Genomic DNA, 15,759 nt, shown 5'->3' with positions numbered 1-15,759 from the left:
ATCCTTCAGTCTGAAACTATTCAGTGATTTTAGGTTCAATGTATCCAGCCCATCACTGCAAATTCCGTATATTAAAAAGTTGTGTCTCATTCTGGCTGGAAACTAGGATCCAAAACTTAGAATCAAACAGAAAAGAGCTCTCCGGCATTGTCTTCTGATTCAACAGAGCCTGTATTTGCTGTTTATCCTAGTTCAAGATTTTGAAATATGCCACTGTAGCTAGGTGGTCACCCTGCTCCTGCCCAGAAAGGTTAAAAACAGTCCTGGAGAGGGCTGTGGCTGGGGAAAGTCTGATTGGGGAAGCAGCCTCAGCTGGGGCCATGCCCCAATCAGGCCGCAGTTGGCCCTATAAAAGGGCTGCTAGCCAGAGCTTGATCATCTCTCTCTAGCTATTGAGAGGGATAGGTCTGGCTGCTGAGCAGGGTACCTAGACTGGAGTAGGGTTGGGGAGCTCTGGTCTGGAAAATCCCCAGGCTATAGGCCTTGCTAAAGGCTGGGAAGGGTATGGGGGTTGCAAGGGCAGCCCAAGGGTAGGCAAAAGCAGCAGATCCAGACCCTCCTAGTTGATGATGAGTGGCAATTATACTGCAGTCTGATGCAGTGAGTGGGGGCTAGATGGTGACTGGCAGTAGCTAAAGATTGAGGCAAGGTGGAGATAGAGGGTTGGAGGCTCTCTAGGGAGAGGAGACCCAGTGAGACTGGGGTACTGCAGGCAGCAGAACCCCAAGAGAAGGACACTGGGGCCAATGGCAAGTGAAACAGTGGTCTACAGAGGGTGCTCCTGAATGGACAGAGCTAATTCCCAGGATGACCAGCAGGAGGTGCTGTGGTGGTGAGTCATTGCCCTGCTACAGCCACCAAGACTTATATTTAATTTCTCCTGGTATTTAACCTGAATCAGCAAACAGGCCATCTGTTTGTGTTACCTAGTGTGTAGAAATCTGGTGTGAAGTTGTGCCAGTTTCCCAAATGCAGAAGTGAATCACTCCCATGCAAACTCAGATGTTATGAGAATTAATGTAGGCAAAACCAAATTGTCTTACCCACATCAAAAAAGAGGATCTGTATAGATTAGCCAACTGTGCAATAGTCACATTAAGCCAGAATTATTTCTTAAAAGATTCAAAGGGCCTGAACTTCCCCCTTTTAACTTAAATGGGAGCAGGTCCTAGTTTCAATTCATAGGAAATGATCACTATATTTACATATCAGGTATATTCTATTATACTTTCATGCTGTGGCTCAAATCCTGTAGTCCTTACTGAAGCAAAATGCCCATTGAATGACTTGCCCCTGTAACTGGGTGAATATAAATACATTTTTTAAATCTGTATTTACAGTTTTTGAAGTGAATTGATTCTTGCTGGGCCAAACCCTTAGATCCTTTCCACTTTATACTCTGGCTTTGCTCAGACCAATTCCCATCTGATTCAATGGGAGGTTGCCAGAGAAGGGCTGGAATTAAAAAATGCATTACTGATACTTCAGCCAGTAGGATCAGATCCTCAGTAAGAACTCAGATGGGCAAAGTTTGGGCACCTTGGCTTATTCAGTCATTTTGCCCACTTTCTTGCTGCCAAACCAAAATTAATAGGACAAAGTGGAAGACAAAAATTAGTGCCTGAAAAGTAAAGCAGATTTGTTTTTCAATTCTGAATACATAAATCCTACCTATTGAGCTGCTTTCTCATTGGTGTATTCTCTATTAAATATATGCATTGCAGTTTCCTGTTTCTTTAGGGACAGTCTTTGCTGTAGTTTCCTGTCTCAAAATCAGCTGCTGTTCACAGTAGTTATGGTATCACAGTAAAAACTGCAACACTGGAAAGCATAGCTTGCCAGGTAAGTCCAGAACATCTAAGAAGCTAGCAGGGACATAACTTTTATCAGCAGCATTATCCTCTAGTAGAATTCTCATTCTGGTTCTCCTTGAATGTGATGGTGACAACATCAGACAGAACTGCTAAACACTGAGGCATGTGAGGGTGTGGAGAGAGATTGTCTGATGCTATAGTACCAACATGTGCATGAGGCAGAAGGGTGAGTGGATCATTCCAAAGATGGGGTGATTTAAGACACTACTCCAACCTGGTGGACATGGTTTATTGCTCTTAAAGAACTGGCTGAGTTAAAAGCCTCTATTGTTTTGTAGAGGAGGTGGGGAATAACGAAAATATTTTCAGATGGGTTTTCAGATTATAAACTACAGTAGAACCTCCAAGTTACGAACACCTCAGGAATGGAGTTGTTCCCAACTTTGAAATGTTTGAATAAAATGTTATGGTTGTTCAGCTGTAAACTTTTGAAAGAACATTGACTTAATACAGCTTTGAAACTTTACTATGCAAAAGAAAAATGCTGCTTTCCCTTTTTTAATAGTTTACATTTAACACAGTACTCTGCTGTACTTCCTTTTTTTTCATGTGTTTGTCTCTGCTGCTGCCTGATTGTGTAATTCCAATTCCAAATGAGATGTATGGTTGACTGGTCAGTTTGTAACTCTGAGGTTCTATTGTATAGTTTCCATTACTATGTTGCTCCTTAGCATCATCATGGCTAAGGAGTTTCAGCAGCTCATCTGATTATTTTATTATTTGTTTAGCACCAATAATATGCACAGCCATGTACAATACAAAAAAATCAAATAGTCTCTGCTTCAAAGAGCTTACAAACTAAGCAAGAGAGACTGAAGACAAGATGCTCTAGAAAGTGGTTTATTAATGTTTCTAGCACCATATGTATTATATTTCACATAGTTTCTCTCTAAATGTGCAATAGCAAAAATGTGCTTCATATAAGGTATAGCAAAATCATAGTAATAGACAAATGTGTGAACTACATCCTACCAAACCAATGACCTCTGTTATTTATGTGTTAGCTGATTTATTTTAATAATATTTGGGATATTTTTTTATTGCTTTATGATAGTCTTGTAAGCATATCTCAGAGTTAACAGAAGTTAATGCTTTTGTAGGCTTCCCTAGCTCCCTAATAAAGAGACTACATTTATAACAGTTGTGAGTATAATTTAACAATTCATGAAAGAAGATGCGTGTTTTTGTTTTTGTTTTTTAACAAAAACATGGGGCACAAAAGATACCACACTAGTATAGGATGCATTTTAAGTAAATATGGGCTCAAGCATAAAAAATCCAATTAAAAATCCAGTCTTCAAACATCCAAAATTTTGTCAAGGTTCAGACTTGAATTTTTGGATCTGCTCATTCTAAAGATAGGGACCACTTGCAAAATGCAGATTGAAATCTAGATTTGGGAGGTATTACTGTTAGAGGGTTTCAATTTTAAGCACATGAAACAATACAATTTTCAACATGGGTCTGATAGGAAACAGGCATTTCAGGTCAACTAGCTGCACCAACAACTTCCGGCTGCTTTACTACTATTTTGCATAGAACCACTGCAGCAGCAGCCCTCGCAGATCTTCCAGCACAGTTCTCTAATTGCTTATCTTACCTGCAGAGCCATTTATTTACAGCAGCGTAGCACAGTATACTGAAAATTGCTTGTAGCAATTAGTTGGATCTTTTTGAATTAGAAATGTAGGAATGGTGAAATGTGCTTGTTGCAGATGCTTCAAAGGAGATTAAGCTGGTTGTTAGTGGCTAACATAGGATTTGTTGAAATGAGCGCATAAGCCTCACTGTTCATAACACAAAACCATTAGTCAGACTCTGCTTGGGCTTTTCTAATTTCCAAGACTAAGGTATTCTCCAGTCTGGGGGGGGGGGACTTTCTTCCGCTGAATTGAAGTAGGAGGTCTCTTCAGAAAATGGTAGAATGTTATTAGAATCTTCATTTCATGTTTATGATCAAATCAAAGGATATTTTTGGTGCTGATTCTATTGCGTTCAAATGGTAATGTGCAAAGAGAATCTCCAAAGTCCTCTCTGGACAATGCTCTGTAGATCTAAACTGCAGTGTTCAGAATACACATACTATGGTGATGGGAACTGTAGAGATACCATAGATGAGATGCACTTTCCTCCTGGAATGATTAGAAAGGGTTCTTATTAGCTTCTTTACATACTTCCCCAAAAGGATATGATTTCCCAGTCCATTTCTCCAGATGTTACCCAAGTTTATTATTCCATATTTAACTTTCCCAGTCTATTCCTACAGCTGGTTCACTATACTAGAGTGGTGGGGAGAAAGTAGCAAAATAGTGATCAAGAAATAGACTGATAAATAATCAGGACTATTGGTTGCTATTGGACTACTGGAGACAGGAGAAAATGAACGGAAAGTTAAATTAAATAAATTAATGGAGATATCCTATCTCCTAGAACTGGAAGGGACCTTGAAAGGTCATTGAGTCCAGCCCCCTGCCTTCACTAGCAGGACCAAGTACTGATTTTGCCCCAGATCCTTAAATGGCCCTCTTAAGGATTGAACTCACAACCCTGGGTTTAGCAGGCCAATGCTCAAACCACTGAGCTATCCCTCCCCCCGTGTTATGTGTTAATCCCATGTAGTGTTATGTTAGGGATATATTTAATTTGGAAACCAGAATGTAAGATATGATGGGCTAAATTCTACTCTCACAGTTACACAAACATGAGGCTGGAAGAACTCCAAAATCTGGATTTACTCCAATGTAACTAAGAGTAAATCTGGTCCTATAAAAGTTATTTTTTGAAGTGCAAACTCAAAATTAGATTTATATGTATTCTATAATGGAGAAGATTAAACAGTCTGGTCAATAAATAGATATAACTCCCAAAACTATAACCCAATATCATTCTAAGCAATAACTATAACTCCCCAAAACAGAAGAATAGACTACCTATTGAATGAAGGCTTTAGGAATGATTCATTTCAGTCATTCAGAAAAGGTGAGTTATGTATGAAATATTCCAACCAAGAATCATGAAGTGGTGAAATAAACATTGTAGCCAAATTCTTCCCTTCCCAGCCAATAAAATAGTGTATAGCTAAAGGCAGAATTTAGCCAGTCCTGGTTATGATTCTCTTCAAGTAGCTACAAATTTAAGTATATGCAATGCAGGCTACTCACCAGGTTTAGTCAGTGACAGAATGACAGGCTTCTAATGGGATGCTCCTATTGAAAGCATGACTGGGCCTAAATAGTATCAATATGTCAGTAATAGTAACAATATGGCCTGAAAACAGGTTTTTTTAGGAGATCAGAAGCTGCCTCCTGGCACAAGCACTTTCCTTTGTCAAAGAGCTCATGCTGAAACATGTTGTAGCTGTTGATGGATATTAGTAAAGAACACTTGCGGACAGTGACCTATTCAAATAAGGACATAAAGAATTGCTGGGGAGGGACAGTCCACTTGTCCTCTGAATCTTCACCTTTCTTGCTTCATCTCTCCATCTTTTTTTTTCCATGCAAAATTGTCTCTGAATCTAATCTTTATTGCATACAGTGTTTTGCAGAATAAAAGCAAAGCAAGTTCCCAGCCCTAAAGATCTTGCAGTCTAAGTCTGACAAATACAATACATGAGACAACAGTTTTAGCACAAGGAGGAGGCTCATGGTCAGTGAGGAGATTATAGAAGAAAGGATGGGAGGAGAACCAGGATGCTGGTCTAAGAGTAGGGAATGGTATGACAGTAAACATTGGGAGGAATCAAGAGAGCAGTTACAGTAGATGACAGGAAAGGGAAGAGTGCCGTGACTCAGGTGTTGGGAGGGTGAAACAGCAGCATATTTTCCTGCTCATCCTGCTTTCCTACATGTGTTTACTTTACTTTGTTACAAAAGGGCCTGACCAAAACCCAGGATCCAAACACCTGCAAATAGGCTCAGATTGCAAATGTTCGATCTCTGTGCTTTAAGTGAAATAATTCTGCCTACATTTAAATGCCCTATTCACCAGGGAGGCAGTTTAGCAAACAATACTGGAAGGCAGCTCCCCTTCACTCTTGCTAAATACTCCTTTCTTCTTGCTAAATTTTCCTTTTTAAATTAATTATCTCAGTCTCTCAATTAAATATCCACAGGCTGGGGTCTCTTTTCTTTAAGAGGAATTTTCCCCCATTTTCCAATTTGTGTGAATTTCATGCTCCTAGAAATGAGGAATTAGTTGCCTTGGTTTGAGTCAAACATTGGCAAGGACAAGTGATGTGCTGAATGCCACTTGACTCCTTTAGAGTTGGGAAAGTATCCCTATAGTAAAGGGAGTAGTGCAATAACAGCTAGAGCTGGGTGAAAAACCCACTGTGAACCTCAGACTAATCACATCTGATGTTGGGTTTTCTGTCTGATGAATTCACAAACTTTAGCCCATGCATGCAAAGTCCATAGAGCATAGGCTGAAATTGCTAACACTGCTCAGAAATCCCAGTGCCCCAGCTGGCTTCCTTAACTGTCCCCTTACAGGAACAGTTCTTTACTGCTGTAGCCTCAGTCAATGTACTTGACAGTAGCATGGTTCTTCCACATTGGGCCTCTAACATTCTCATACCACAGCAAGCTTCTCCTTCTCTTCTGCTGACGCACTGTCTGACACTAAAACCACAGATGAGTCAGAGAGAACCATTCCTTTCTCTGTATTAGTTAGCAAACCCCACTACAACTGAAATGTGCTATCTCCTGAACTTTATTTAGCAAACCTTGAAGTAAAAGCACCACTAAAGACCAAAAGTTGTGGCTTAGAAGTCTGAGCTCTAAGCTGACTATTCTACAGATTGCTTACAACCACAGGTTCAAATCCCAGTATGGTTTATTGACCAGAGCCCTCTGAGATTGACAAACTGAATAGAGTGCAGTTTAGTACATGAAACTTCAAATCAGCAGCCGTGGCATCCATGCAGGGACATTAAACCCCTATTTTTAAAAGGGGGGGCACCATGCATTTGACACAGCTTCAGCAAACAGCCAAATTTACAGGAAAACTTATTTTGAAAATCAGAAGGTTTGTGGTTAACTCTAAATTGTGGTATTCAGATTCAGGATGAGGATGTAGAAAATAATGTTTTTTCAAGTTTAATTCTACATTTGATATTTGGATTGAAGGGAAAGGAAATTTAGAAATCTGCCTCATTGGTGGGTTTGACTCTTATTTAGATATTTGGATTCACAACCAGCTGGTGGGAAGAAGTAGATATTAGATACTTTTACTAGTTGAACCCTAAAACTATAGCCTTATGTTCCCTACTTATATTATTTACCAGAAGGATGGCAAAGGGTGATAAGAGGCAGCCTATTCCCAATATAACTACTAACTGAGCCTCACCACTATCAGGTCGTAGGTATCATTCACAACATTTCACAAATGGTGAATATGAAGCACAAGAAGTTGAAAGGCCCATCTTACATTACAAAATTGAACTATTCTTTGACTAGCTCAAGAAATTAGAGGGGTGACACAACAGTTATTTGTAATGTAGATGGAGCCTCCTTAATCAGGAGATCTTCAATGATCTAAAAATCAAAAAGACAGCTTTCTTTGCCAGGGTAACAAGCCTTGAGGATGGGGGGGAAGCGGTAGATGTGGTATATCTTGACTTTAATAAAGCTTCTGATACTGTCTCGCATGACCTTCTCATAAACAAACTAGGGAAATGCAACTTAGATGGAACTACGATAAGGGGAGTGCAAAATGGTTTGGAAAACCGTTCTCAGAAAGTAAAAAGCGACAAAGAGTCCTGTGGCACTTTATAAACTAACAGACGTATTGGAGTATAAGCTTTCATGGGTGAATACGAATTTGTATTCACCCACAAAAGCTTATGCTCCAACACGTCTGTTAGTCTATAAGGTGCCACAGGACTCTATCGCTTTTTACAGATCCAGACTAACATGGCTACCCTTCTGATACTCACAGAGTAGTTATCAGTGATTCACAGTCATGCTGAAAGGGGATCCTGCAGGGATCAGTTCTGTTCAATATCTTCATCAATGATTTAGATAATGGTATAGAGAGTATTCTTATGAAGTTTGCAGACAATACCAAGCTGGGAGAGGTTGCAAGTGCTTTGGAGGATAGGATTAAAATTCAAAATAATCTGGACAAACTGGAGAAATGGTCTGAAGTTAATAGGATGAAATTCAATAAGAATAAATACAAAGTACCTCATTTAGGAAGAAACAAATTGCACACATACAAAATGGGAAATGATTGCCTAGGAAGGAGTAATGCGGAAAGGGATCTGGGGGTCAGAGTGGACCATAAACTAAATATGAGTCAACAGTGTAACACTGTCGCAAAAAAAAGCGAACATCATTCTGCGATGTATTAGCAGGAATGTTGCAAGTAAGACACAATTCTTCCGTTCTACTCTGCGCTGATTAGGCCTCAACTGGAGTATTGTGTCCAGTTCTGGGCATCACATTTCAGGAAAGATGTGGACAAACTGGAGAAAGTCCAGAGAAGAGCAACAAAAATGATTAAAGATCTAGAAAACATGACTTATGCGGGAAGATTGAAAAAATTGCATTTGTTTAGTCTGGAAAAGAGAAGACTGAGACGGGACATAACCTCTGAGGATAGAACACAAAGCAATGGGCTTAAATTGCAGCAAGGGAGGTTTAAGCTGAACATTAGGAAAAACTTCCCAACTGTCAGAGTGGTTAAGCACTGGAATAAATGGCCTAGGGAGGTTGTGGAATCTCCATCATTGGAGATTTTTAAGAGCAGGTTAGACAAACACTTGTCAGGGATGGTCTAGATAATATTTAGTCCTGCCATGAGTGTAGGAGACTCTACTAGATGACCTCTCGAGGTCCCTTCCAGTTATGATTCTTGTCTGCCCAAAGTCACATAGAAAGTCTGCACCTGAGAAGGGAAAATACAGTCTCAGTATTTTACCAGCTAGTCCTGGGATTTAGCCACAAGACCTTCCCTTCACATATTGGGGGGAAGGATAGCTCAGTGGTTTGAGCATTGGCCTGCTAAACCCAGAGTTGTGAGTTCAATCCTTGAGGGGGCCACTTGGGGATCTGGGGCAAAATCAGTACTTGGTCCTGCTAGTGAAGGCAGGGGGCTGGTCTTGATGACCTTTCAAGGTCCCTTCCAGTTCTAGGAGATAGGATATCTCCATTAATTATTATTATTATAATTGGTTGGGAATGAACCAATATGACCTAACAGGTCTTTCCCATTGTTGATTTCTATGATCCAGGCAGAAGCATATAACTTTGGAAAGTTTCACACCAGAACAAGACTCTCTGGAGCTTTTGGTGCCTCAGATGTAGGGGGAGAATCACTATGCAGTGCTTCATTTTCTAAAGTTCAGCCATAGAAAATATCCTCTGTTCATCTCCCTTCTTAGGAACAACGCTACCTACCTCTTCAGCACCAAGGAAAGATTCAGCTACAGGCTCAGCAGGTGCAGCATCACAGTTAATCTTTGGTAGATTGAAAGAGCACATTCAACTGTTATTCTCAGTGCAAAAATACCCCAATAAGGATAGCTGCCTACTGGGTCCTGCATAATTTTGTGAAGCAAAAAGGGAAAACTTGTTGCAGGCATGGAGGTGGAGCAGTTGTCTGCTGAGTTTGAACAGCCAGACACAAGGGCTATCAAACAATCTCATGGCTTAGGAAAGCTTTGAAAGAGCACAGCAAGCCACAGTAACGTTCTATGGTGTACTATGCTCAACCTGGGGCTGTAGAAATTGTGTGATGCTTTCTGCACACCTGTGCATGTATCACTGACAGTGCACCTATTAATGCTGGGGTGCTTGGTGTACATTTATTATGACTACACTGTTTGGCACTGTGATCCTATGGGTTGTGAGAACAAGACCACTACTTTCACTGGCAGCAGGCATTTCACATCATGTGTTGTAAACTAATAAAGATTAATTGCTTTCAAAACAAAAGGTTTTTATTTACTTACAAAAATAGCTCCCAAAAAATCTGAAGAAGTTACAAGTAAATACTTTTTAACCTAAATTTTTTTAGGAACTTTAATAAATAAACAAGAGGAAGGAACACTGATATCCATTGTAGTGATATAGACTGACCTGTGAGAGCTACAGTTGATTTGTACATGCTGCTGCAGCTGTCCATGCTTTCCCCCAAGGTGGAGTGGTAGGGGTAGGTGTGTGGGCCCTGAGGCCATGTGGAATGCTGAGGGGGTGTAGGAAGGTGCTGTTCTGCAGTTCTCCACAAACTGCATTGGAAGTCTAGCCCAGGATTGTTGAACAGTGAGTCTGCAGAATTTGTGTTTGCTGCCGGAGAAGCTTCATTTTGTCCTGGTGCATCTCCCTCTCCTTTTCCTACTGGGACTCCTGGGCCTTTCAGCTGTCCACTTTTTTCTTTCTCCACACAGTCAGCAATATTGACCCTCCAGGCCTTCAGTTCATGTTCTGATCCAGCATTTGGTTGCAGGATCTCACAGAACACATCCTCCTATATCCTCTTTTCTCCTTATCTGGGTCAGTCCTTCCACTGGTGTGGAGGGTCCCCCTCAAGGCCACAGCAGCTGCAGCTGATAAAACACAGAGGTACCATTGTCAGTATAGTAGGAATGGAAAGAAAAACTTAAGAGTCAGAGCTCTTCGGTTAAACAAGACGTGCTTATTGACACTTCTACTTTGGAGTGCTCATGCCCAGTGCCACTCTCAGTTCAAGCAATGATGAGTATGACCGCTAGGGGTGAGAGAACCAAGTAGGGAATTGCTCAGGGGTATGAAACTATGAGTATAGGGCAATGGAACTGAATGCTGGCACCATTTTCCACAGGTAGTGTTGATTTTAGCTGATATTTCACTCCTGAGGGTAACAAAGAGGAAAAAGAGCACAGCTGCTGTGGTGTCCCGAAGTTGCCTGGGCCCGTATGCTGCCTCTTTAAGACAATAGGGCCTGCCGAAGTTATTGCTGACTGGAATGGGAAAGTATTCTACCTCCGAGGAAAAAATAAAGCCACCATCCCTAGAAACCTCTGGAAGGGGATTGCACTGTACCCTCATGGAAATTTCATGGAGATCTGTCAGGAGGATTAAAGGGACATCCCTGTGTACATAAACAAACTACTCTGCACGGTTGACCCCCTCCCACCCCCAGCCCAACTCTAGAAGGGAGTGAAAAGCAGACAGCAACTCTACCTCTGTTTTGTACCACTACCTATTCTAGTACAAGTAAATTAATGAAAAGTCAATCACTGAGTCCTGCTAAGTTGTGGGAGCCGTACCTGGAATGGGAGATTTATTTACCCAAGGTTCGACTGCAGAGACTGGCTAAACTGCAGTGGAGTCAAGAACAGCTCCTGGCTTGCAGCACAGGTAGACCCCCCACTCATCAGTCCCCCATACACCTCTTCCTTGTCTACCTCCTTTTCTTCACAGTTCATGGCAGAGGCCTGTGACTCAGGCTCCTTGGAGGTATTCACAGTGGTGTGTGCGATGGTGGTGGGGTAGCCATCAAGTATGGCATGCAGCTCTTTGTAAAAGCAGCAGGTCTGTGGCTCAGTGCCGAATCAATTGTTGGCCTCCCTGACCTTCTGATATGCCTGCCACAACTCCTTGGCTTTCATGTGGCTCTGCTGCTGATCCCTGTCATACCCCTTCTCCTGCATCCCCTCAGCAATCTACTCATAGATACTGACATTGCTACTGCTGGTTCAGAGCTGTGTCTGCACAGCCTGTTCTCCTCATCAGCCCAAGAGATCCAATATCTCCTGTCTACTTCAGGCCGGAGCATGTCTGGAGCGTGTAGCCAGTGTGGTCAGCTGGGCAGCTGCACGTAACATTGGAGAACAGACAGAGGTGTGCTCACCAAGCTGGACAACCAGGAAAAGGCATTTCAAAAATTCTCAGAGATTTTAAATGTGAGGGACTTATGGTCTCTGCGACCCCTGAGCAGTGGTGTGTCCGCAGCAATCAGTGTCAGGCAGTGTGGGATAACTGCAGGAGGACAATTAGGGTTGACAAAGGTAACGGAGTGTCCACCATAGGTGTCAACTTCCCTGCTTTCTCCTGGTGCTCGACCCCCCTCTACTCCTGGCCCCGCCCCCACTCCATCCCTTCCATGTGGCCCCACCCCATCCCCACTCCCATTCCAACACCTTCCCCAAAGTCCCTGCCCAAATTCGGTCCCTTCCATGTGGCCCCGCCCCTGTCCTGCCCCCATTCCAACCCCTTCCCCAAAGTCCCCGCCCCAAATCCGCCCCCTCCCTGTCCCTATTCCAACCCCTTCTGCAAATCCCCACCCCGGCCCCGCCTCTTCCCCTGCGCGTGCTATGTTCCCGCTCCTCCCCCCACTCCCAGGACGCCACCAAACAGCTGTTTGGTGGCAGCCAGGGGGAAACGCTGGGAGGGAGCTTGGCTGCCAGTGGGTGCAGAGCACCCACTAATTTTTCTCTGTGGGTGCTCCGGCACCTATGGTGTCCACTCTCATTCCGTGTTCACCTCCATACATCAACCATGGCTCAACACTGCTCAGGGAGCTGGTGTTACTATGTTGGCATAATGAGGCACCTGCATCAGTGGGAGATAAATTTAAGTCTAGATACATGCACGAGTAAGTCGATGCAGGGTAGCTTACACTGACCTAACTTTGTAGTGTAGACTAGGCCTGGGACACAAGGAGATGTTATAAGCATTAGGAAGGGAAAGAAGGAGAGTTTACACAAATTAAGATGAGATCTCTTGATTTTTGCAAAGCACATATCCTGTTCACTCAGTAAATACACATCAGAACTGGTTCTTTCCTATACTAATTGTCTCAGGAATGGCCCAGGTTCCATGCTGCACCTCTCAGGATGCACAAGACAGAATGTGCAACTCAGAAGAGTAAGGGGCAAAATGGGCAGATTTGGGGTTGCTTTAGGTGCCAAAACAGCCTCTGCATTAAGTTACTGAGCTTTTCCACAGTTCTAAATAGCCAGAGTGAAGAGTGTTCCAGCCACTCCCTACTTCCCCTTGGCCACTTCCTTGGTCAAACCCTATGTTGGGTCTCTGAGAGGAGGTGGTGCCGGGCTGCTTGTTCCACCCGTGCACTGGGGTATTCAGAAGGCTTTTTCTGTCCCCTTTAAGGGCCTGGTCACCCCTTGAGCAGTGTAAAGGGGCTTTAGTGGGGACAGGTCAAGCCCATTCTCTTTAGACATGGAGAATAAGTGAAATGAAGGTTGACTGGCTCACACAGATGAGCCATATCAGTAACAATTTTTTAAAAAGATAAAAATGAGAACTGGAGAAATTCATCACCGTGGGAATCTCAGCATTAAGAAGCACATTGCTAACCCAGAGTAATACTGCGTATGGCACTAAGAACAGCTTTAAAGCTTTAAAAAAACCCTAATCTGTCTTTGAAATTGTCAGCAATTCAAGCTTGATTTGATGTTGCTACGACATTCACTATGGGCCTGATCCAAAACCCATTGAAGTAAATGGGAATCCTTCCTTTTTTAAATAAGAAAATAAACTTACTTCATGTAGGGAGCTCTTCGAAGGGATCTGAAAGAGCGGAAGGTGCTAGCTTCATGAGTGGGAACTGGGAGATTGTCCTGTGCATTAGGACAGCATAGACTCTGATCTTGGAATTAATTATTTGAAGTTACAGGTATTATATTGAGTCATGAAACTGACCTGATGGCAAGTCTGTTAGTTATTTCTTAATGTCGCTGTGTAGCCAGCACAGAGTAGCTTTAAAGTATCCAGAGAAGGCCTGTGAAGAATGCCGCCTGTGTACAAGAACTCTCCACTGGTTTGAAGCTGGTGCAGGAGGCTCTGCTGCTATCTGTGTCAGCCACCAGCTTGATCCTCTGTGTAAGGGGAAAGAAGAGATGTGTCAGGGACATTAACAGGGTGAGGCACGGGTGGGACAGGGAGAGGAGGGGGCACTGCACAGAAGCACTCCACTTTGCCTGTTCCTCCACTGGCATAAGTTGGGGGCAGCCCCTATACATCCCTATTTGTGCCAAAGCTGGACAACTTTGAATCAGGGAGCAGCAACTGGCCCCTATGAGAATCAAGTCTTATGAGTCTAGCTCTTTTACTCCTGCATTGGCTTGGAGCTTTCGAAGGACCACTGCATTTTTGCGCACCAGGTTAACTGAATGATCAACCAATTTTTTTTTTTTTTTTTTTTTTGCAACAGAAAGAAATTTCAGTGCAGTGGATGGGATCCTTGTCGTTGTGCCCTGGGGAATTAGCAGAAGAAAGTGATCCATAAGACTACAGAGCTTGCTCTTCTGTATCCAGGCTGGAATTAACTCAATGATTGTTCTAAGGAGGGGACAATGAATAGCACTGAGTGCATGGATGATTACAATCTGGATAAGAACTTGTTTCCATTTGTTTACATCACTGTGATTGTGATCAGTATTCCTGTCAATTGTTCATTCCTCTGTGTATCTTATATACAAGTAAGGAAAAAAAATGAGTTAGCTATATACCTCTTCAGTTTATCCCTAGCTGACCTCCTATACACTCTGACCTTGCCTCTGTGGATTGATTACACTTGGCATGAAGATACCTGGCAATTCTCTGCTTTGCTTTGCCGGATTTCTGCCTTCCTTATGTACATGAATTTTTACACCAGTGCTGCCTTCCTCACTTGCATCTCCGTTGATAGATACCTGGCATTAGTTCACCCTCTCAAGTTCCAACACCTGCGCACAAGAAAATCTGCCTTGCTTGTTAGCATCTTTGTTTGGGTTTTGGAAACCAGCCTTAACGGTATGATTCTGGTGAAGGATGAAACATTCCACAAGGTTTGCAATTCCACTGACCATGTCTTATGTTATGATAAATACCCTTTGGAAAAATGGCAAGCCATACTAAACATCTTCCGGATATGCTCAGGATACATGATCCCTTTGGCAATCATGCTGTTTTGCTACCAAAAAATCTACCAAGCTGTGAAGCATAATCAAGCCACAGAAGATAGAGAAAAAAAGAAAGTCAAGAAGCTGCTATTGAGCATCACCATTACTTTCTTCTTTTGCTTCACTCCCTACCACGCTGTGTTGCTGATTCGCAGCATCAATGAGCCAGACAATGGCAACTTTATCCATATGTTTAAGCCTTATAGAATTACTCAGGCCTTAACAAGTTTCAACTGTATTGCTGACCCAATTCTGTACTGCTTTGTGAGTGAAACTGGGAGAACGGATATCCTGAACATGCTCAAGCGCTGCTTTTGTGTGCGGCAATCTGAGTTACAGCAGCCAACAGATGCTACTATGATTAGTATTATGAAAAAGAATACTACAGCAGTGACACTGAAGTCATCTACAGACCTTTAAGTGAAAATGAACTTTTGTCCAAAATGCCCAATATAGTGAACTGCCAAAGTCTTTCCTCATTTACACCCAAGAAACACCACTGAAGCTGTATAGTATTCAAAATAATGTGAAATCAGTGGAGTTGCCTGGGTGTAACTGAGGGGAAAATTCAGCCATTATATTTTTTTGCTTTACATATACCATGCAAGGGCAAGTACGTGGTCTAGTGATCTAAAGGAGGTAAATGTGAGTCAGGACTCGTGGGTTCTATTATTGGAGGATCTAATAGGGATTCATTATGTGACCAGAGCAAGTCATTGAAGTTGCACCAGTATACAACTGGAGTGGAGAGGCAGGACTAGTGTCATTGTTCTAACCCAGGAATTGGCAACCTTTGGCATGCAGCCCACCAGGGTAAGCACCCTGGCAGGCCAGGCTGGTTTGTTTACTTGCAGCATCCACAGATTTGGCCAATCGCAGCTCCCACTGGCTGAGGTTCACCGCTCCAGGCCAATGGGGGCTGCGGGAAGCGGTGGCCAGCACATCCCTCGGTCCGCGCCGCTTCCTGCGGCCCCCATTGGCCTGGAGCGGTGAACT

The 15,759-nt window shown here is 42.8% G+C and overlaps 1 protein-coding gene across 1 annotated transcript; it reads left to right on the top strand.

Annotated features, from left to right (window-relative positions):
* Positions 1-1,590: 1,590 nt before the first annotated feature.
* On the top strand, positions 1,591-15,559 carry GPR65 (G protein-coupled receptor 65). The gene is made up of 2 exons (XM_034769006.1): positions 1,591-1,842; positions 14,034-15,559. The coding sequence occupies exon 2, from the start codon at positions 14,176-14,178 to the stop codon at positions 15,181-15,183; it is 1,008 nt and encodes a 335-aa protein (XP_034624897.1). The 5' UTR covers positions 1,591-1,842; positions 14,034-14,175; the 3' UTR covers positions 15,184-15,559.
* Positions 15,560-15,759: the final 200 nt, after the last annotated feature.

The sequence above is a fragment of the Trachemys scripta genome, chromosome 4 (assembly GCF_013100865.1).
Source record: "Trachemys scripta elegans isolate TJP31775 chromosome 4, CAS_Tse_1.0, whole genome shotgun sequence".
Taxonomy (NCBI): Eukaryota; Metazoa; Chordata; order Testudines; family Emydidae; genus Trachemys; species Trachemys scripta.
Note: the sequence above shows the minus strand (reverse complement) of the source record. Positions and strands in the feature narration are given on the sequence as shown.